This window comes from Octopus sinensis, linkage group LG25 (genome assembly GCF_006345805.1).
Source record: "Octopus sinensis linkage group LG25, ASM634580v1, whole genome shotgun sequence".
In the NCBI taxonomy this organism is placed as follows: domain Eukaryota; kingdom Metazoa; phylum Mollusca; class Cephalopoda; order Octopoda; family Octopodidae; genus Octopus; species Octopus sinensis.
The window spans coordinates 20,167,964-20,189,083 of record NC_043021.1 but is presented as its reverse complement, the minus strand read 5'-3'; the positions used below and the strand labels follow the sequence as shown (position 1 = coordinate 20,189,083).

The 21,120-nt window shown below is 41.5% G+C and overlaps 1 protein-coding gene across 2 annotated transcripts in view; it reads left to right on the top strand.

Moving 5' to 3' along the window:
• LOC115224247 (DNA topoisomerase 3-alpha) overlaps positions 1 to 21,120 on the top strand; it is a 70,200-nt gene that overhangs the window by 24,158 nt on the left and 24,922 nt on the right. For both annotated transcript variants that reach the window (XM_029795050.2, XM_036513371.1), the window contains 12 exons: positions 709 to 889; positions 3,036 to 3,142; positions 6,331 to 6,441; positions 6,976 to 7,050; positions 9,363 to 9,413; positions 12,480 to 12,558; positions 13,198 to 13,311; positions 13,837 to 13,906; positions 15,870 to 15,898; positions 17,410 to 17,468; positions 19,532 to 19,595; positions 20,682 to 20,775. In XM_029795050.2, the coding sequence (XP_029650910.1) occupies positions 709 to 889; positions 3,036 to 3,142; positions 6,331 to 6,441; positions 6,976 to 7,050; positions 9,363 to 9,413; positions 12,480 to 12,558; positions 13,198 to 13,311; positions 13,837 to 13,906; positions 15,870 to 15,898; positions 17,410 to 17,468; positions 19,532 to 19,595; positions 20,682 to 20,775 (1,034 nt within the window). The remainder of the gene's footprint in view (positions 1 to 708; positions 890 to 3,035; positions 3,143 to 6,330; positions 6,442 to 6,975; positions 7,051 to 9,362; positions 9,414 to 12,479; positions 12,559 to 13,197; positions 13,312 to 13,836; positions 13,907 to 15,869; positions 15,899 to 17,409; positions 17,469 to 19,531; positions 19,596 to 20,681; positions 20,776 to 21,120) is intronic.

The following is a 21,120-nucleotide window of genomic DNA, read 5'->3' as shown; positions in this document are numbered from 1 at the left end:
ATCTGTGTTGCTAACTCCTCTTTTCATGTCGCCACCTTCCCATATCGTGTTTCTAAACCTTCCTCCTTGTCTTACTCTTTTACCTGTTTCAGTCTTTTGACTGTGGCCATGCTGGAGCACTGCCTTCAGTTGGGCAAATCGCCCCCAGGACTTATTCTTTGTAAGCCGAGTACCTCTTCTATTGGTCTCTTTTGCCGAACTGCTAAGTTACAGGGATGTAAACACACCAGCATCGGTTGTCAAGCGATGTTGGTAGGACAAACACATATACACACACATACATATATCATCATCATCATCATCATTGTTTAGCGTCCGCTTTCCATGCTAGCATACACACACACACACACACACATATATACATATGTAAGATGGGCTTCTTTCAGTTTCCGTCTACCAAATCCACTCACAAGGCTTTGGTCGGCCCGAGGCTATAGTAGAAGACACTTGCCCAAGGTGCCACGCAGTGGGACTGAACCCGGAACCTTGTGGTTGGTAAGCAAGCTACTTACCACACGGCTACTCCTATGCCTATGTTGCTAATTTGTCTTTTTCATGTCATGAACTTTCTAATGCCCTTCTTAACTTTCCAATTCAGGCCACTAACTTCCTTGTCCATGTTCCTTTCTTTATGTTGCCAACTTGCTTTCTTGTTCATGTCGCTAACATTTTTTTTTTACATGTTGCTAATTTTGTTTTATTCTTCAGGAACTCGAGAAGCTTGCCTCAAGGAAACTAAAAATTGGTGCCAAGGAAACTATGAAGATTGCTGAAAAATTATATACTCAGGGTATCATCAGCTACCCAAGGACAGAAACAAATATGTTTACCAAAGAAATTGATCTAAATGCTTTGATTGGAAAGCAAACTGAAGACCCAGCTTGGGGTGGTATGTAGCAAAATGGCCTGTTTTTTGATCACTAGTTACACTGTGTAACAAAATTTTAATTCTTTTTTTTTTGTCTTTGGTCAGTAAATGTTATTTCCTATTTGCTTCTATCTAGCAATCAAAGGAAATGAATATTTTTCCCTTCAAACTTTGCTTTTCTGACCTGGATTTCAATGTTTTGAAGCTGACCTATTTTCCATTACATTTCAAAGATTAAGCGACTGAATTGCTGAAGCAGAAATATCGTTATAGCAAATATTCTGCTCAGTACCACAGATTTTTGAGTGGATATATCTGATTTCTGCAGTAAAAGGGTTAACCAATGATAGCAACAATGATGAGGATGATTACACTAACGAAGTTGATTATGACATTGATAACATTTCTTAATCACTTTATATTGTAATTAACTAATTTTAACCCTTTCGCTATGAAATTAAGTTTCATGGTTATTCCACTTATGATGTTAAATAAAAAATAAATAAATGCGCCCTTTTAAAGCCTAGCCAGGCTCATGGGCCCGGTTTCCTGGTTTCTATGGCGTATGTGTTCCCCATCGCAGCGTTACTCGTTTTTGCCAGCTGAGTGCACTGGAGCAATGTGAAATGAAGTGTTTTGTTCAAGAACACAACACATGACCCGGTCCAGGAATCGAAACCACAATCTTATGATAATGATGGCAACACCCTAACCACTAAGCCACGCGCCTCCACATGATGTTAAATATCTACCAAAAAATAGAATTGATATTTTTTGCATGTCATGTTGCCTCACTCAACTTGACACATCTTAACACAACAAAAGTTTCAAACATGACATTCTTCAACAAAAGACAGATTAGTATATAAAACTGCTTTCTGCAATTAAGGGTAATGGAATTTGGAGTGTATGCCATAAATCCTCGAGTATAATCTGCATTTTTTTCCCAAAATTTAATGGTCAAAATCCCTAGTGTGTACTATATACGAGGTTAAAAATGAAAAATATTTGCTAAGCAATGTCTGAATCTCTATTTGCTGTCTGGCTATGTTTATTCAGACGCATTTTCTAATGTCGGGCACGAAAATACCTTAAGCTAAGCCTGAAAGCAATGAAGTCATAAAAGAATCATCCATAACTTGCAGTAAGCAACATTTATTAAAATAAACGTATTCTGAACACAGAATAACATGTAACAAATACAATTTGCAAACACATTTACATTCCCATATAACAGTTAAGAACATCACCATTATTGTATTACGCATGCGCTGAAGTGTTTGTTTGACTAGGTGCTGCTGGCTTAATTACGCCACGACTCAAGTTAGAGAAGGGGTGCAGATTATACACAAGGTTTAGGTTTTTCAGAGGTACAGCCCCCTAAAATTCCCTGCGGATTATACTCGAGGATTTACGGTGTATCTGATTCCTACAATGAAAGGTTTAACTAATGATTGCAATAATGATGAGGATGATTACATTAACGAAGCTAATTATGACTTAGTTGACATTTCTTAATCACTTTATATTGTAATTAATTCATTTTAACCCTTTCACTGCAAACTTAAGATCAGATCTGACAGATTTGAACATAAAACAAGTAGAACATTTGTGCTAGGTATGACTGGCTTAAAGCTGGATATGGCCTGTTTAGTTAGTTAGTTAATTTTTGGCTCAAAAAGCAAAAAGCAAGGCCATGTAGGGGGACATTGAGTTATGTACAGGGTGGTGTTCATGTAAAGAGTTCAGGCCACTTGTGGTCAAGGGAGACTTTGAACCGAGCGGTCGTCGGCATCCTCACCATCTCGTCCAGCAGCTTATTCCACTGATCTGCAACCCGGGCGGAGAAAGCCCCTCTCCTTCGATTGAGATGAAATCGTCGCAGATAGAGCTTTTCGGAGTGACCCGGCAGCCGACGCTCTGGAGCAGGAGTGAAGAACAGCTCTTTCGAGAGGTTACACTTTCCGCTTATGATGTTGTGAATCTGGATATGACCGGTTAAAAGCTGGATATGGTCAGCTTAAATGCTAAAGGACTAAGTCGGTTTATTTTTCATCCCAGAACATGGTTTCTTAGTCTGAAAATTTATCAACAACAATTTACCTAAGACATTTAATTAACACTTTAATTGTTCTGGAAGTCTGATTAATAATGTTTCTTTGCACAGCTTTTGCATCTCGTGTCTTGGAGGACGGTCCAAATCCCAGGAATGGCAACAAGTCAGATCAAGCTCATCCCCCAATACACCCCACTAAATATTGTAACTCATTACAGGTATGTACCCTTTTCTTTCCCATCGTCCTCTCTCTCTTTCTCTCTCACATTTTCTCTATTTGCTTCTCTCTTTCTCTCTCTCCCCATCTCTCTATTTCCTCTTTATTTCCCTCCTTGTGTCTCTCCTTTTCTCTATTTCTTTATTTTCTTTCCCCCTCTTTATTCCTGTCTTTTTCTCTTTCACTCTCTTTATCTCTATTATGTCTCCCCCCCTCTCTCTCTTTGTTTTTGGTTCTTTCTTTCTCTGGTAATTTTACCCTTCAAGAAGGAACATTTATAATTCCCCACCTCAGTATTTTCTTTTTTGAAACCCTTTTCCACCCCAAAATGTGGTTGCAAGTGGCTAAACAGATAGGGTTCACGAGATCCAGACAGAAGCTAAGAACTGGAGGGTGTATGATCATATACGGTCCCTAGCACTGTCTTGTCCATTGTGATGACATTAAACTCTTGAGTGACCAAATAGTTTTTTTAAAGAGTGGCAGAGGAAGCTGATTTTCGTATGAGGGGCCGAAAGAAAAAGGTACTGCTGTTTAGGTTAGCCCTGGTTTAGTGGATGTATGGTCACTAGTGTTCTGTTGCTTCAGCATTGCCTTATTTTCAATCAAGGTGTACCTTGGACTACAGTATATAATGTGTCTTATATCCGCAGAAGTGTGGTGCGCTGGCAGAATCGTTAGCACGCCGGGCTAAATGCGTAGCCGTATTTCGTCTGCCATTACGTTCTGAGTTCAAATCCCGCCGAGGTCGACTTTGCCTTTCATCCTTTCGGGGTCGATAAATTAAGTACCAGTTATGCATTGGAGTCGATATAATAGACTTAATCAGTTTGTTTGTCCTCTCTGTGTTTAGTCCCTTGTGGGTAGTAAAGAAATATATGATGTGTCTTTATTTTCAGACATTAGAGCAGTGGTTTTCAACCAGGGTTCCGCGGAAACTTAGGGTTCCGCCAGTACAGTCCAGGGGTTCCGCAAGAAGTTACAAAGCTGCTAAAATTCTCCTGTGCAGATATGTGTGCATAAGACTATTAAATTATTGCACAGGGGTTCCCCGAGCCAGTGGAATGTTTCCTTGGGGTTCCGCTCCAGCAAAAAGTTTGAAAAGCACTGCCTTAGAGCTATGATTCTCAACCAGAGTCCATGTGGCCCTTGGGGGTCCAATATAAGATTTTGTTGTAAATTGGTTCTACTTCTGATGACTGTTGGTGCTTGTTTGTTTGTTTATTGAGCGAAGCGGTCTTCGTCCCAGAGTGTAGTGGGAGAAGTCCGAAACGTGGTCCTTTGCAATTCGTAAGACCCGCAGAAGAGAAAGCAGGTCAACCCCCCCGACACCGAGAGCATCGATGGATAGATGAATGCTCATCCAGACTCAGCAGTTGCGTAGGAAGTCGAGGACAAGAAAGAGGGAGAGAATGTTGGAGCGCAAGAGTACAACAGGGGTCGCCACCACCCCCTGCCGGAGCCTCGTGGAGCTTTAGGTGTTTTCGCTCAATAAACACACACAATACCCGGCCTGGGAATTGAAACCGCGATCCTCCGACCATGAGTCTGCTGCCCTAACTGCTGGGCCATTGCGCCTCCACTGACTTAGTGCTGCCATCTACAATTGCTTTCAAAATAAAAGGCAGAGAGAAAGCGTTCAATACACAAAATATTTAAATTATTTTTTATTCAATTTTTGATAATATTTAATTATAAAAATATAATAGGATTTTTTAAAACAGTGAATGGCTTTGAGGGTCCATCTGAGTAAAATAAGAAAAAAAAAAACGGGTCCATCGTTAAAAAAATGGTTGAGAAAACTTCATTAGAGTATGATGTGATGGAGATTTGGTTGTTATTTTTAGTATGCCAAACAACCATGTTGTAGTTTCTTTGTTGGTGCCTTATAATTATTGCTGTTTAAGCCCAGCTTTCTTTACTCTTTACTCTTTTACATGTTTCAGTCATTTGACTGCAGCCATGCTGGAGCACCGCCTTTAGTCGAGCAAATCGACCCCGAGACTTATTCTTTGTAAGCCCAGTGCTTATTCCATCGGTCTCTTTTGCTGAACCGCTAAGTGACGGGGACGTAAACACACCAGCAACGGTTGTCAAGCAATGCTAGGGGTACAAACACAGACACACACATACATATATACGACAGGCTTCTTTCAGTTTCCGTCTACCAAATCCACTCACAAGGCATTGGTCAGCCCGGGGCTATAGCAGAAGACACTTGCCCAAGATGCCACGCAGTGGGACTCAGCCCGGAACCATGTGGTTGGTTAGCAAGCTACTTACCACACAGCCCTCCTGCGCCTCCAGCTATGCATACAATCGTTATAGTTGTTGTTTAAACTACATCCTCATCCAGTAAACCTCTGATCAAAGTTGCTCCATTTGTCCATTTGTGCCTACCCTGTCTGTAGATATAGTATATCTAGCCCTACATTAGTGAAAGTAGGCTTCTGTTATTCAAGACCCCTTGGGTGGGATTTGAGGGAGATTTAGCCACTATTACCATCATATCTGTGGAGGCATGTGGCTTAGTGGTTAGAGTGCCAGTACCATGATCGTAAGAGTGTGGTTTCAATTCCTGGACTGGACGGTGTGTTGTGTTCTTGAGCAAAACACTTCATTTCATGTTGCTCCAGTCCTCTCAGCTGGCATAAATGAGTAACGCTGCGATGGACTGGCGTCACGTCCAGCTGAGGAACACATACGCCATTGAAACCAGGAATCTGGGCCCATGAGGCTGGCTAGGCTTTAAAAGGGCGAAGAGAGACCATCATATCTATTACAAATTGAGTGGTTCTTTCATTTGAACAAGTTGAACCAGAATGTAGAAGCTCACCCTTGCAAACCCACAAGTGTGTTGAGTATATGTCAGTGGTTTTCAACCAGGGTTCCACGGAACCTTAGGGTTCCGCCAGTAAAGTCCAGGGGTTCCGCAAGAAGTTACAAAACTGCTAAAATTGGCAGTAATTTTCAATTCTCCTCTGCAGATATGTGTGCATAAAACTATTAAATTATTGCACAGGGGTTCCCCGAGCCAGTGGAATGTTTCCTTGGGGTTCCGCTCCGGCAAAACGTTTGAAAAGCACTGGTATATGTTATTGAATTGTGTTTTGGCTTGTTTGCCAGGGAGAGAGAGGGGAACATATTTATTCTCTTATGATTGTCTTTTAAATCCATCTTTTTCAATAGGGGAATGAGAAGAAAATCTATGAGTTTATTGTGCGTCATTTTCTTGCCACTTGCTCACAGGATGCTAAAGGCCATGAGACCACCGTGGAGATTGAAATTGCTCAGGAAAAAGTAAGTACAGCATCTCGATGATCACTTTTGACATGTTATAGCAAACAAATCACTTGAAATATTCCTTATGGCTTCAAGGACAGTGAAAAGACACATTTGATACGTAAAGATTATACTTACAAAAGAAAAAAATGTGAGATGGCATGGTGAAAGTCAGACCATATTTGATGGTTGGTCTACTAGACACAGGCTGACCTGGGGCTAAACAAGAGCAACAATACTGCTGCAATTACTACTACTACTACTACTACTACTACTACTACTACTACCACCACTACTACTACTACCACCACCACCATTACCCCCCATCACCACCTTTACCACCACCACCACCACTACACTACTACTACTACTACTACCACCACCACCAACACCATTACCCCCCATCACCACCTTTGCCACCACTACCACCATTACCCCCAACACCACCATTACCACCACCACCACCACTACAACCACCACCACCGGCGCTACCACCACCCCTACAGCTGCTGATGATTTTAGTCTAGCAATCTGTATTCTGTTCGATTTCAGTTTACCGCCAATGGTTTGATGATTCTTGCCAAGAACTACCTGGAAGTCTACCCTTATGATAAATGGTCGGATAAGGTGAGCTGCAGCTTATTCTTCTTCTTATTCTTCATCGTTTATTGTTTTAAACTTTGGGGAGTTCTGCTTGCTTCGTAAAAATGTCTTGATTTGAGATTGTGTAGAACACGTTTGCCTGGGGTGCTGTGGGACTGAACCTGGAAACATGTGGTTGTGAAGCAAGCTTCTTAACTGTGCCCTCATGTCGGTGCCTAAATAAAAATATCTTTTATCTTATACTTGTTTCAGTCTTTAAACTGCGGCCATGCTGGGGCACCACGTTGAAGAATTTTTAAAGGTGTGGCTGTGTGGTAAGAAGCTTGCTTCCCAAACACATGGTTCTGGGTTCAGTCCCACTGTATGGCACCTTGGGCAAGTAACTTCTACTACAGCGTTGGGTTGACCAAAGCCTTTTGAGTGGATTTGGTAGATGGAAACTAAAAGAAGCCCATCGCATATGTGTGTTTGGGTTTGTTCCCCGTCGCTGCTTGGCAACCAGTGTTGATGTGTTTACGGCCCCGTAACTTAGTGGTTCAGCAAATCAGACTGATAGAATAAGTACTAGGTTTTAGAAAATAAGTCCTGAGGTCGATTTGTTTGACTAAAAACCCTTTAAGGCAGTGCTCCAGCATGGCTGCGGTCAAATGGCTAAAGCAAATAAAAGAATAAAATGAATCGACCCCAGCTTGGTACTTACTCTATCAGTGTCTTTTGCTGGACTGCTAAGTTACATCATAATTATTCTTCATCATCTAATGTCCGTTGTCCATGCTGGCATGGGTTGGATAGTTTGACTGGGCTGGCACCTGGAAGGCTGCACCAGACTCCAGTTTGATTTGGCATAGTTCTCTATGGCTGGATGCTCTTCCTAACGCCAACCACTCTGAGAGTGTAATGGGTGCTTTTACGTGACACTGGCATAGGTGCCATTTGCATGACACCAGTATCTGCTATGATTGTGATTTTGCTAGGTTTCATGGGTCTTCTTTTCAAACACGACATAATGCTAAAGGTCTCAGTCATTGTCTCCACGAGGCCCAACACTCGAAAGGAACTCAGCCTCTTTGCCTCTGTAAGGCCCAATGCTCAAAAGGAACTTTGCCTCTGTAAGGCCCATTGCTTGAAAGGAACTTTGCCTCCGTAAGGCCCAATGCTTGAAAGGAACTTTTCCTCTGTGGGGCCCATTGTTCAAAAGGAACTTTGTCTCCACGAGGCCCAATGCTCAAAAGGAACTTTGCTTCCATGAGGCCCAATGCTCAAAAGGAACTTTGCTTCCGTGAGGCCCAATGCTTGAAAGGAACTTTGCTTCCATGAGGCCCAATGCTCAAAAGGAACTTTGCTTCCATGAGGCCCAATGCTCAAAAGGAACTTTGCCTCCACGAGGCCCAATGCTCAAAAGGAACTTTGCCTCTGTAAAGCCCATTGCTCAAAAGGAACTTTGCCTCTGTAAGGCCCATTGCTCAAAAGGAACTTTGCCTCTGTAAGGCCCATTGCTCAAAAGGAACTTTGTTTCCATGAGGCCCAATGCTCAAAAGAAACTTTGCTTCCATGAGGCCCAATGCTTGAAAGGACGTAAACACACGAACACTAGTTGTCAAGTGATGGGGGTGGGGGCAAACACAAGCAAAAAAACACACACACACATGCGTGCACACAGAGGATGGGCTTTCAGTTTCTTTCTACCAAATCCACTCACAAGACACTTGCTGAAGGTATCACGCAGTGGGATTGAACCCAGAACCATGTGGTTGGGAAGCAAGTTTCTTATCACACAGCCACACCTGTGCCTAAACTTTACATTATTAAATTGTTGTTTGAAACTTTTCAAAAGAAAAAAAAATAGAAAAGAAATCTGTGATGAGAATGGTTTTTGTGCCATGGCCCCGGAGGCAGTCCCAGAGAATTTGGTATGGAATGGTCTAACTTTTATCCCCTATCTTTTACTTGTTTCAATCATTGGACTGTGGAACTGTCTTGAAAGGTTTTGGTCAAATGAACTGACCCCAGGACTTATATCTTTTAAAGCCTGGTACTTATTCTATTGCTCTCTAATGCCTAACCGCTAAGTTATGGTACATAAACAAACCAACACTGGTTGCCGAGTGGAGGTAAGGGACAAACACAAAGACACGCGCACACACACACATACAATGGGCTTCTTTCAGTTTCTGTCTGCCAAATTCACTCACTCGGCTTTTGGTCCAATCTTCCTGCATGCCATGCAGTGGGACTGAACCCAGAACCATGTGGTTGGGAAGCAGGCTTCTTACTCTGCTGCCACATCCTCTGGGCCTAATTGTAATATTCTTTTTTTTTAATTTCTTTTCTGACAGGAAATTTCAATTTACCAAGTTGGCCAAAGTTTTGAACCCACTTCCCTGGAGGTAAGATAAAGGGTTTCTCACAGACCTTAAGATCATCATCATCATCATCATCATCAGCTGTAGCAACAGCTGCATTAAAATCACATCTTACCATCACTGTCATCATCCTTGTCATCACCAACACGACCCCCCCTCCTTCTCCTCCTCCCTCTGCCCATCCTCATTCCATCTGCCCTGTTTCCTCCCCTCCTCTTCCTCCGCCTTACTCCTTACCCCCTCCCCAAACTTCCCTTTCTTCACCCATCTGCTCCTCTTTCTACCTCTGACCCTTGCTCTTCCCCCGCCCTCCTTCTGCCCTCTCTCTTTTCCTTCTCTTCCTCCACATTCTCCCTACCTCTACTGTCATCATCATCACCATCATCATTGGCATCACCATCACTACCACTTACCATTTCCACCACCACCACCATCATCGTCATCATTGGCATCAGCACCACTTACCATTTCCACCACTACCACCACCATCATCATCATCATCACCATCATTGGCATCAGCATCACTACCACTTATCATTTCCACCATCACCACCACCATCATCATCGTCATCATCACCACCACTGTAGTCAAATGTTTTACTGAAAAATCTCTTATAAAGTCAGTTTATTTTGTTCTTCCTAAATGTAATTACCCTGCACCTAAGTTTGAAATCAATTAATTTTGATAAATTAAAAGAAAATATTTACTATTTAAAAAACAAAATAATTATTGCTTAGTTCATCATCATCATCATCGTTTAACGTCCGTTCTCTATGCTAGCATGGGTTGGACGGTTCGACCGGGGATTTGGGAAGTCAGGAGGCTGCACCAGGCTCCAGTCTGATCTGGCAGTGTTTCTACAGCTGGATGCCCTTCCTAACGCCAACCACTCCATGAGTGTAGTGGGTGCTTTTTACGTGCCACCTGCACAGGTGCCAGGACAAATATCCATCAGTTGTAAATAATGTAAATAAAGTTAAATATCTAAAATATCTTCCAAAAAATGGAATTGGTATTTTCCTGCAAATCACTTTGCCTGAATACACTTGAATTATTTCAACAGAAAATAGATTCGAAAGGCGGTGAGCTGGCAGAATCGTTAACACGCCAGGCGAAGTGCTTAGCAGTATTTTGTCTGCCGTTACGTTCTGAGTTCAAATTCCGCCAAGGTCGACTTTGCCTTTCATCCTTTCGGGGTCGATTAAATAAGTACCAGTTATGCACTGGGGTCGATAAAATCGACTTAATCCCTTTGTCTGTCGTTGTTTGTCCCCTCTATGTTGAGCCCCTTGTGGGCAAAAAGGAAATAAGAAAATACATTTGAACATGACATTTCCCAACAAAAGATACACTGGGATATAAAACTGCTTTCTGCAGTTAAGGGTAAGGAAATTTTGATTGGTTCTATCTGATTTCTGCATTTAAAAGGATTAACCAATGATAGCATAGCAATAATGATGAGGATGATTACACTAACGAAGTTGATTATGACATTGATGACATTCCTTATTCTCTTTTTATTTTAATTAACTCATTTCAACTCTTTCACTGTAAAATTGAATTTCATTGTTGTTCCTGTAATAATGTTAAATGTCTACCAGAAAACAGAATTGATATTTTCTGCAGATCACACTGCCTCAATAAACTTGACATAATTCAATAGAAAATTGTTTCAAACATGACATTTCTCAACAAAAGACAGATTGGGATATAAAACAGCTTTCTGCAATTAAGGATAATGAAATGTTGATTTGATATATCTAATTTCAATAGTAAAAGGGTTACTCTCTTTACTCTCTTTTACTCTCTTTTACTTGTTTCAGTCATTTGACTGCGGCCATGCTGGAGCACCACCTTTAATCGAGCAACTTGACTCCGGGACTTATTCTTTTGTAAGCCCAGTACTTATTCTATCGGTCTCTTTTGCCGAACCGCTAAGTGACGGGGACGTAAACACACCAGCATCGGTTGTCAAGCAATGCTAGGGGGACAAACACAGACACACAAACACACACACATATATATATATATATATATATATATATACAACGGGCTTTTTTCAGTTTCCGTCTACCAAATCCACTCACAAGGCTTTGGTCAACCCGAGGCTATAGTAGAAGGCACTTGCCTAAGGTGCCACACAGTGGGACTGAACCCGGAACCATGTGGTTGGTAAGCAAGCTACTTACCACACAGCCACTCCTGCGCCTATTAAGCAATGATAGCAATAATGATGGGGATGATTACTTAACAAAGTTAATTATATGACATTTATTACATTCCTTATTCTCTTTTTAGTTTAATTAATTCATTTCAACTCTCTCTCTCTCTCTCTCTGAAATTAAATTTTATAGTTATTTCAGTAATCATGTTAAATATCTATCAAAAGGATAGTTTCAACCATGAGGGTGGCGAGTTAGCAGAATCGTTAGCACGCCGGGCGAAATGCTTAGCGGTATTTCGTCTGCCGTTATGTTCTGGGTTCAAATTCCACCGAGGTCGACTTTGCCTTTTAGTTAGTTAGTTAGTTAATTTTTTGGCTCAAAACGCAAAAAGCAAGGCCATGTAGGGGGACATGGAGTTATGTACAGGGTGGTGTTCATGTAAAGAGTTCAGGCCACTTGAGGTCAAGGGATACTTTGAACCGAGCAGTCGTCGGCATCTTCACCATCTCGTCCGGCAGCTTATTCCACGGATCCGCAACCTGGATGGAGAAAGCCCCTCTCCTTCGATTGAGATGAAATCGTCGCAGATAGAGCTTTTCAGAATGACCCCTGGAGCAGGAGTGAAGAACAGCTTCATCCTTTCGGGGTCAATAAATTAAGTACCAGTTACGCACTGGGGTCGATGTAATCGACTTAATCCGTTTGTCTGTTCTTGTTTGTCCCCTCTATGTTTAGCCCCTTGTGGGTAATAAAGAAACAGATAGCTTCAACCATGACATTCCTCGACAAAAGATAGATTAGTATATAAAACAGCTTCCCATAGTTAAGGGTTGTGATATTTTGAGTGGATGTATCTGTTTTCTGCAGTAAAATGGTTGAAATAATTATTACTATGTTAATTTAAATTTTTAAAAAATTTTCCAGATGTTGTCAGGTAAAACCTCACCTCCCTCTTTACTCTCAGAAGCTGATCTTATTTCTCTGATGGAAAAACATGGCATTGGTAAGAAACAAGCATTTCTCAGTTTTGCAATTTGTTACTATTGTAGTTTTATTGTCATTGTCATCAACATCAATGTCTCTACCACCACCTCTTCTATTATTACTATTACTATTGTCCAGCCTGGGGCTAAAGCTGAGGATACTTGTCCAAAGTGCCATGCAGTGGAACTGAACCAGAAACCATATGGTCGGAAAACAAACTTCTAACTCCACACACACACATTTGCTCAATTTTAACATCTGTTTCACAATACTTTGATGTGGGTCAAGAGGTGTGTCTGGTCTTTTCCCCTCATCAATAGCCTCTAATCAACAATGCATTTAACATCTCTGTGAAATGCAATGGCTTCAGATCTGTCTTCACCATTTCATCCCAAGTCCTCCTTGGCTTCCATACATTATGTGATTTTTTTCATACACAGACGCAGGAGTGGCTGTGTGGTAAGTAGCTTGCTAAACAACCACATGGTTGCGGGTTCAGTCCCACTGCGTGGCATCTTGGGCAAGTGTCTTCTGCTATAGCCCCGGTCCGACCAATGCCAGACTCCCCTGGCACCTGTGCCGGTGGCACGTAAAAAGCACCCACTACACTCGCGGAGATGTTAAAAGAAGATGATGATGATAATTCTGTCCATTACAGGTACCGATGCCACTCATGCAGAACACATTGAAACCATCAAAAGTAGAAACTATGTTGGAGTGAGAGATGACGGCAGGTTTGTTCCAGGACATTTAGGAATGGGACTTGTGGAAGGTAGATTGCCCTTTCTATTTGTATCCCTTGTATTTGTGCCTGTCCTTTACCATGTGTGCCCTTTGTGTCTCTGACCCCTGTCTCCTGTGTATTCCTGTCCTCCCTGCAATTTGTGCCCTTTGTGTGTCTGGTCCCTGTCTCCTGTCTATTCCTGTCCTCCCTACATTTTGTGGCTCTTTGTGTATCTGGCCCTCATGTATTTGAGTTTAAAAAATTTATATTCTTTTATACTTTTACTGGATTCCGTCTTTGGATTGAGACATTGCTGGCCTTCATTGGTTTTAGTTGTTTATATCAACCCCCAATCTCATACTTATTTTACTGAAGATATATGGGTTAAGTCCACCTTGGTGTAAAGGGACATTATACTAGTTTGAATACCACAAGATTTTTTTTCAGTATGCTGATTTTTCTTACTAACTCTCTCCCTCTCTCACACACACACACACACACACACACACACACGCATGCACACACTCACACTCACACACATCTGTAATGCTTTGACTTTTCTATATCAAACAGGTTATGATGCCATGGGTTTTGCCATGTCCAAACCAAACCTACGAGCAGAACTGGAAGCAGATTTAAAGAAGTAAGAATTTCATCATCTTCATCATCATCATCGTTTAACGTCCGTTTTCCATGCTAGCATGGGTTGGACGGTTCGACTGGGGTCTGGGAAGCCAGAAGGCTGCACCAGGCTCCAGTCTGATCTGGCGGTGTTTCTACAGCTGGATGCCCTTCCTAACGCCAACCACTCCGTGAGTGTAGTGGGTGCTTTTTACGTGCCACCGGCACTGGTGCCAGGGGAGTCTGGCATCGGCCATGATCGGTTGGTGCTTTTAATGTGCCACTGGCATGGAAGCCAGCCAAGGCGGTTGACGAAGTTCTTTGTTAACATCATCATCATCATCATCTTCTTCAGCATCAGCATCATGAATGTTTTAATGTTTACTTTGATTGGCCTAGGGCTACAGTAGAAGACACTTGCCCAATGTGCCACACAGTGGCCTGAGACCATGCATGTGCCTACATAAAGATTATACTTAAAGGATCATACCATCTTCACTTTATACCTCTTCACTCTCTAGCAATGGAGTCTGTATGTGGTCAGTTGACATGCTAGTTATAGCAGCTAAATCTTCTGCAAGTTATATCCTGCTGTCATAAAACAGGAAGGACATACAGTATAATGTTCAGCCTGGATCATCATCATCATCATCGTCATTTAACGTTCGCTTTCCATGCTAGCATGGGTTGGACGATTTGACTGAGAGCTGGCTAACCAGATGGCTGCACCAGGCTCTCCAATCTTGATCTGGCAGAGTTTCTACAGCTGGATGCCCTTCCTAATGCCAACCACTCCAAGAGTGTAGTGGGTGCTTTTACGTGCCAGTCCCGCCGCACTGGCAACCACCTCACTCGAATCTTTTACACATGCCACCGGCACAGGTGCCAGTAAGGCGATGCTGGTAATGATCACTCTCGAATGGTGTCTTTTACGTGCCACTGGCACGGAGGCCAGATAGCCGCTCTGGCAACAATCACACTCGGATGGTGCTCTTAACACCCTACTAGCATGGGGCTCGAGTGCCAGTAAGGCAACGCTGGTAACGATCACATATAACAATTCTCTGAAATGTAGCTGTTAAAGGAGAGACATGTTGCAACATTATTATTTTGTTATTTACATTATTTACTTTTGATGGATATTTGTCCTCATCTTGTTTGTTGTTGACACAACGTTTCGGCTGATGTACCCTCCAGCGTTCTTCAGGTGTCTTGGGGAAATTTCAAACCTAAGGTATTTTTTGGTGCTGCTGCTGTTGTTGTTGTTGTTATTGTTATTATTATTGTTGTTGTTGTTGTTGTTCAGGTCACTGCTTGGAATTGAATTCGGGATCTTGGAGTTAGTAGCCCGCACTCTTAACCACTATGCCATATGCCCTTGAGCGTAGTGGTTAAGAGCGCAGGCTACTAACCCCAAGATTCCGAGTTTAATTCCAAGCAGTGACCTGAACAACAACAACAACAACAAACAAGATGAGAACACGTATAAAGCACCATTCGAGCATGGTCATTGGCAGTGCCACCTGACCGGCTCCCGTGCTGGTGGCACATAAAAAACATCATTCAAGCATGGTCGGTGCCAGTACCACCTGACTGGTCCTCATGCTGGTGGCACATAAAAAGCACCCACTACACTCTCAGAGTGGTTGGCATTAGGAAGAACATCCAGCTGTAGAAACTTTGCCAGATCAGACTAGAGCCTGGTGCAGCCTTCTGGTTTGCCAGCCCTCAGTCACACTGTCCAACCCATGCCAGCATGGAAAGCGGACGTTAAACAACAACGATGATGATGATGATCATCATCATCATCATCATAAGAGTGTTAAATAGAACTGCTAACTTTAGTTATCTGTTTCCTTTTGCTACAAATGTCATACTTCCTTCAGAGAGAATTGAAACTGCATCTCAAGAATAACAACTAAAAATTATTTACTTATATTTTGTTTTTATTTATATCCCCCTTTTGTTTTGTTTTTCTTTTGCAGGGTCTGTGAAGGTCAGAAAACTAAAGAAGGTAATATTTTTTAATATCAACCCTTTAGCGTTCAAATTACTGTCAAATATAATTGGAAACCACCACCACCACCACCACCACCACCACCACCATCATCATCATCATTATTATTATTATTATTTCATATGTGCACAAAAGATTAAACTGTTGGAAAAGAAAAATTCCTGACATCAGGCTACCAGTAACCTTAGATGCCAAGAACCCTCCTAAGTATCTGTTCCTGCCTCTCTGTCACACTCTAACCTTTCATCATCTGACCCAAGATCACCTCCTCCAGTGCCTCCTCCCTTCTCAAAGACTCTTTGTCTGGCAAAGTCACTTGGTGACCCCACCGGTGCAGGTGCCACTTAAAAAGTACCCAGTCCACACTGTAAAGTGGTTGGCATTTAGAAGGACATCCAGCAGTATAAACCATGCCAAAACTGACCTGAGCTGTGCAAGTGCCATGTAAAAACCACTCAGCCCACTCTACAGAGTGGTCGGTGTTAGGAAGGGCAGCCAACCATAAAAACCATGCCAAAACACATTCAGAAGCATGGTGCAGGCTCCTGCCTGGCCAGTTCCTGTCCATCCATCCAACCCATGCCAGATGGAAGGAAGATGTTAAATGATTATTATTATTATTGCTTTTTTATTATTTATTAGACGAGACCTCTGTGAAGAGTTTCGCCAATCCTTTTAAAATATTATTATTATTATTGTTATTATTGTTGTTATTATTATTATTATTATTATTATTATTATTGTTGTTATCTTTTTTCCTTCTTCCTTCAAATTTTCTTCCGTTTCTCGCCGAGTGTCTTCCGTACACCTAGGGCAGAGAAGCTCATTGTATGCATTCCCAGATTACACACGCAAATTCACAGATAAAATATGTATTTAAAAAAATTAATAAATAAATAAATTCATGAATGGATGTTGTTTTCACAGCGATAATGCTCTTCTCAGTACATGAGCCGTTCCAGTTAATACGATTTTTTGCACTTCCTGTAGGGATGGTAAGCCTGGAATCATTTTCAAATAGGTTTCAGTACCATTTTCTTATCATTTCTAGAGATCCTACAATCACTGGTATTGTAGTCGCCTTGAGATGCCACATTTTTTCAATTCCTATTTGCAAGTCTTTATATTTACTAATCTTTATTATTATTATTATTATTATAATTATTACTTTTTTTTTCTTCTTTCAAATTTGCTTCCATTTCTTGCCGAGTGTCTTCCTGACTCCTAGGGCAAAGAAACGCATAGTATACATTGGTAGGCCATTAAACTAAACTCAATAGTTCGTTCATTTTTTTTTTTTTTTAAGTTAATTTAAAATACATGGGTAGAAATAATTCTCACATCGACAATGCTCTTCTCAATACGTGTGATGTACCAGTTAAGACAATTATTATTATTATTATTATTATTATTATTATTATTATTATTATTAGTAGTAGTAGTAGTAGTAGTAGTAGTAGTAGTAGTAGTAGTTTGTTATAAGTTTTGTTCTTCTCAAACTTTTCCAGATGTGTTGCAGGCACAGATAAGGAATTATAAAGAAGTATTTATTAAAGCTGTTGAACAGGTTTGTATGCTTTTGTTATCTGCTTCTCATCTGAATAACTTCAGTTTTAGTGGCTGTGCTAAGAAGTCATTTATAAGCTGCCTGGTCATGTATTATTCTTCTTCTTTTTGTATACCTTTCCCTATGGAATCTTCATCTTGGCGAAGATAAAGGCGGTGAGCTGGCAGAAATGTTAGTGTGCCGGGCAAAATGCTTAGCAGTATTTCGTCTGCTGTTATGTTCTGGGTTCAAATTCCACCGAGGTCGACTTTGCCTTTCATCCTCTCGGGGTCAATAAATAAAGTACCAGTTACGCACTGAGGTCGATGTAATCAACTTAATCCGTTTGTCTGTCCTTCTTTGTCCTCTCTATGTTTAGCCCCTTGTGGGCAGTAAAGAAATAAGAAATGTTAGCATGCCGGGCGAAATACTTAATGGTATTTTGTCTGCCATTATGTTCTGGGTTCAAATTTCACCGAGGTTGACTTTGCCTTTCATCCTCTCGGGGTCGATAAATAAAGTACCAGTTACGCACTGGGGTCGATGTAATCAACTCAATCCCTTTGTCTGTCCTTGTTTGTTCCCTCTATGTTTAGCCCTTTGTGGACAGTAAAGAAATAAAAAATAAGAATCTTCATCTTGGCTTAGCTTCTTGAGTGAAAATTGGGAGGAGGATGTCCACATCTGTTGCAGGTGTGCTGATGCCTGACAACTCCAATTCAAGATTAACAGGTACAGCCTCATTGGCAGTGTGGCCTCTCTGAGGCCATTGAGTTACAGAGGCTGTGGATAGTGCAGGTAAAATGTATCCCTGTTGTTATCATCATCATTGTTCGACCGTGGTCGAGACAATGGAATTTACCATGCTACGCCAGACTTCACGGTCCATCATAGCATTACGGAGGTCCTGTTGCTGGATGCCTGTATCCCTGGAGATTACATCAGGGTAGGGTAGGAGAGTGTGCGCCCTCTGGTATTGCGAGTAGATGGCTTCCAGAGGAGAAGAGTAGAAATTGCCTCGTTTTCAGCTCTACAACAATGTCCAGCAAACTGGACTCTCCTACCTTTCACAAGAGATGACACAGGTGGTAATTTCCCATATATTTGCATTTTGGTTGGATGGTGCTTCCACGAGAGATTTTGAGCTCTCATAAGGAGGCGAGTGTAGGTTCCATCCAACTGCCTCTCAAGCTTCTTTGATAACGTCCAGGTTTCTGAGCCATATAGTAGAATTGGTTCAACTGTGGCTTTGAAGATTTCAAGTTTGTTATAGGTACCTGAACTATCCCTAAAGATTTTAATGGATCATCATCATCATCATCATCATCATTTAGCGTCCGCTTTCCATGCTAGCATGGGTTGGACGGTTCAACTGTGGTCTGGGAAGCCAGAAGGCTGCACCAGGCCCAGTCTGATCTGGCAATGTTTCTACAGCTGGATGCCCTTCCTAACACCAACCACTCCGTGAGTGTAGTGGGTACTTTTTATGTGCCACCTGCACAGGTGCCAGACGGGGCTGGCAAACGGCCACGAACGGATGGTGCTTTTTATGTGCCATTGGCACGGAGGCCCGTCGGGGCAGCGCTAGCAACGGCCACGATCGGATGGTTAAAGCACTACCTTAAAATTCTTATTTTTCTTTTAAGCTTGGCACTTTCTCTGTCAGTTTCCTTTGCTGAACTGCTAAGTTATGGCTATGTAAACAAATCAACACTGGTTGTCAAGTGGTGCTGGGTGACCAGCACAAATACAAACACACACATGACAGGCTTCTTTCAGTTTCCATCTACCAAATCTACTCAAGATTTTGATCAGTCGAAGGCTACAATAGAAAACACTTGCCTAAGGTTCCACACAACAGGACTGAACCCAGAACTATGTATTTGATTTTTGTATATAATAATTTTCACTTGGTTTTCATTTAAAAAATTAATGTTTCTTATTATATTTGTTAATTTAATGTTCTTCGTTTAAAAGAAATTATGTGGTTGGCCAACAAGCTTTTTGCCAAACAGCCAAGCCTTTTATTTCTTCTAAAAGTTAGTTCCAAACTTATTCTGATTATTGTTGCATCAATATTGTAGGCACGAAAGATTGATGAAGCTCTTGGTAACTATTTGGGAGAATCTGTGCCATACACAGAATCCAGTAAGTAAAGAGAAATAAAGCTTTTTTTCCCCTTAAATTTTCAGTTTTTGATATTGCTTATATAAATCCAAACTTACAGGGTAAAAAATTCAATTTAGAAATACTAAATCAAATTTCACACAATATAATATATATATATAAAAAATTAGAAAAAAACCACCTTTTATCAATTCAAAATTTACTTAATCATCATCATCATCATCTTCGTTTAGCGTCCGCTTTCCATGCTAGCATGGGTTGGACGGTTCAACTGGGGTCTGGGAAGCCAGAAGGCTGCACCAGGCCCAGTTTGATCTGGCAATGTTTCTACGGCTGGATGCCCTTCCTAACGCCAACCACTCCGTGAGTGTAGTGGGTACTTTTTACGTGCCACCGGCACAGGTGCCAGAGGAGGCTGGCAAACGGCCACGATCGGATGGTGCTTTTTATGACAAAAAATAAAAACAATAAATAAAACCCCAATATCTTTATATATAAAACTAAAGTTGTGTGTGTGTGTCTGTCTACTCCGATTTAGATTCCTAACTACTCCCACATTTTGCGGTGCAGTGTAACCAAAAGCGGGTATCTTATAGTCGTGATTCATATCGAGCCCTTCTGGGTATTATCGCGCGTCTACGATGAGTCTACGATTTAAAAAAAATTTACAATCAATTTTTCCCATTTTTAATGCATTTTTGGCATATATAATGGAAATCACTCTCTAAAAATTTATTATTAAATCTCAGAACGTAAAAAGCTACAGTAACACCCCCCCCCCTTTGTGATTAGCCATATTGAGATGGCTATTATACTTTACATCTCTAAAAATGCTTATATAGTTATTTCCCTTACAAACCCGAGCAACGCCGGGCGATACTGCTAGTTATAAATAAAATGTGTGTGTGTATATGTTTGTATTATGTATGTGTGTATGTATGTATGGAGGCATGCGTGTGTGTATGTTTGTGAGTATTTGTGTGTGTATATGTTTGTATGTGTGTGTGTGTATGTATCAGTGTTTGTATGGTTGTATACAAGTAAATATATTCGTCAATGAAATTCCTGCCTGGTCTGAGTTGTTTGTTCTTGTTCTGTATTTCTCAGCGGTCAGTGACAACATGGCTACTGTTGAGTCAGTGAAACGCTGCCCCAAGTGTAACCAAGACATGCTGCTGCGACAGAGAAAAGACGGCAAAGGGTGAGGAGATTTATTAGTCACTTGTTTGCTTATCGAGATTAGAGGAGAAGACACTTGCCCATGCTACAGCTACAGAGTAGAACTGAACCAGGAAACACGAGGCTGCAAAGCAAATTCATAACAACAGCATTACACACGCACACACACACACACGCATGCACACAGGCACACACACACACAGGCACACACACACACACATACACAGGCACACACAGGTGCGCGCACACACACACACACAGAGGCACACACAGACGCGCACACACACAAACACACACACACACACACACATAACTGTATGGTTTAAGAAGTTCATTTTCCAACCACAGGCTCTCTGTCAGTGTCTTT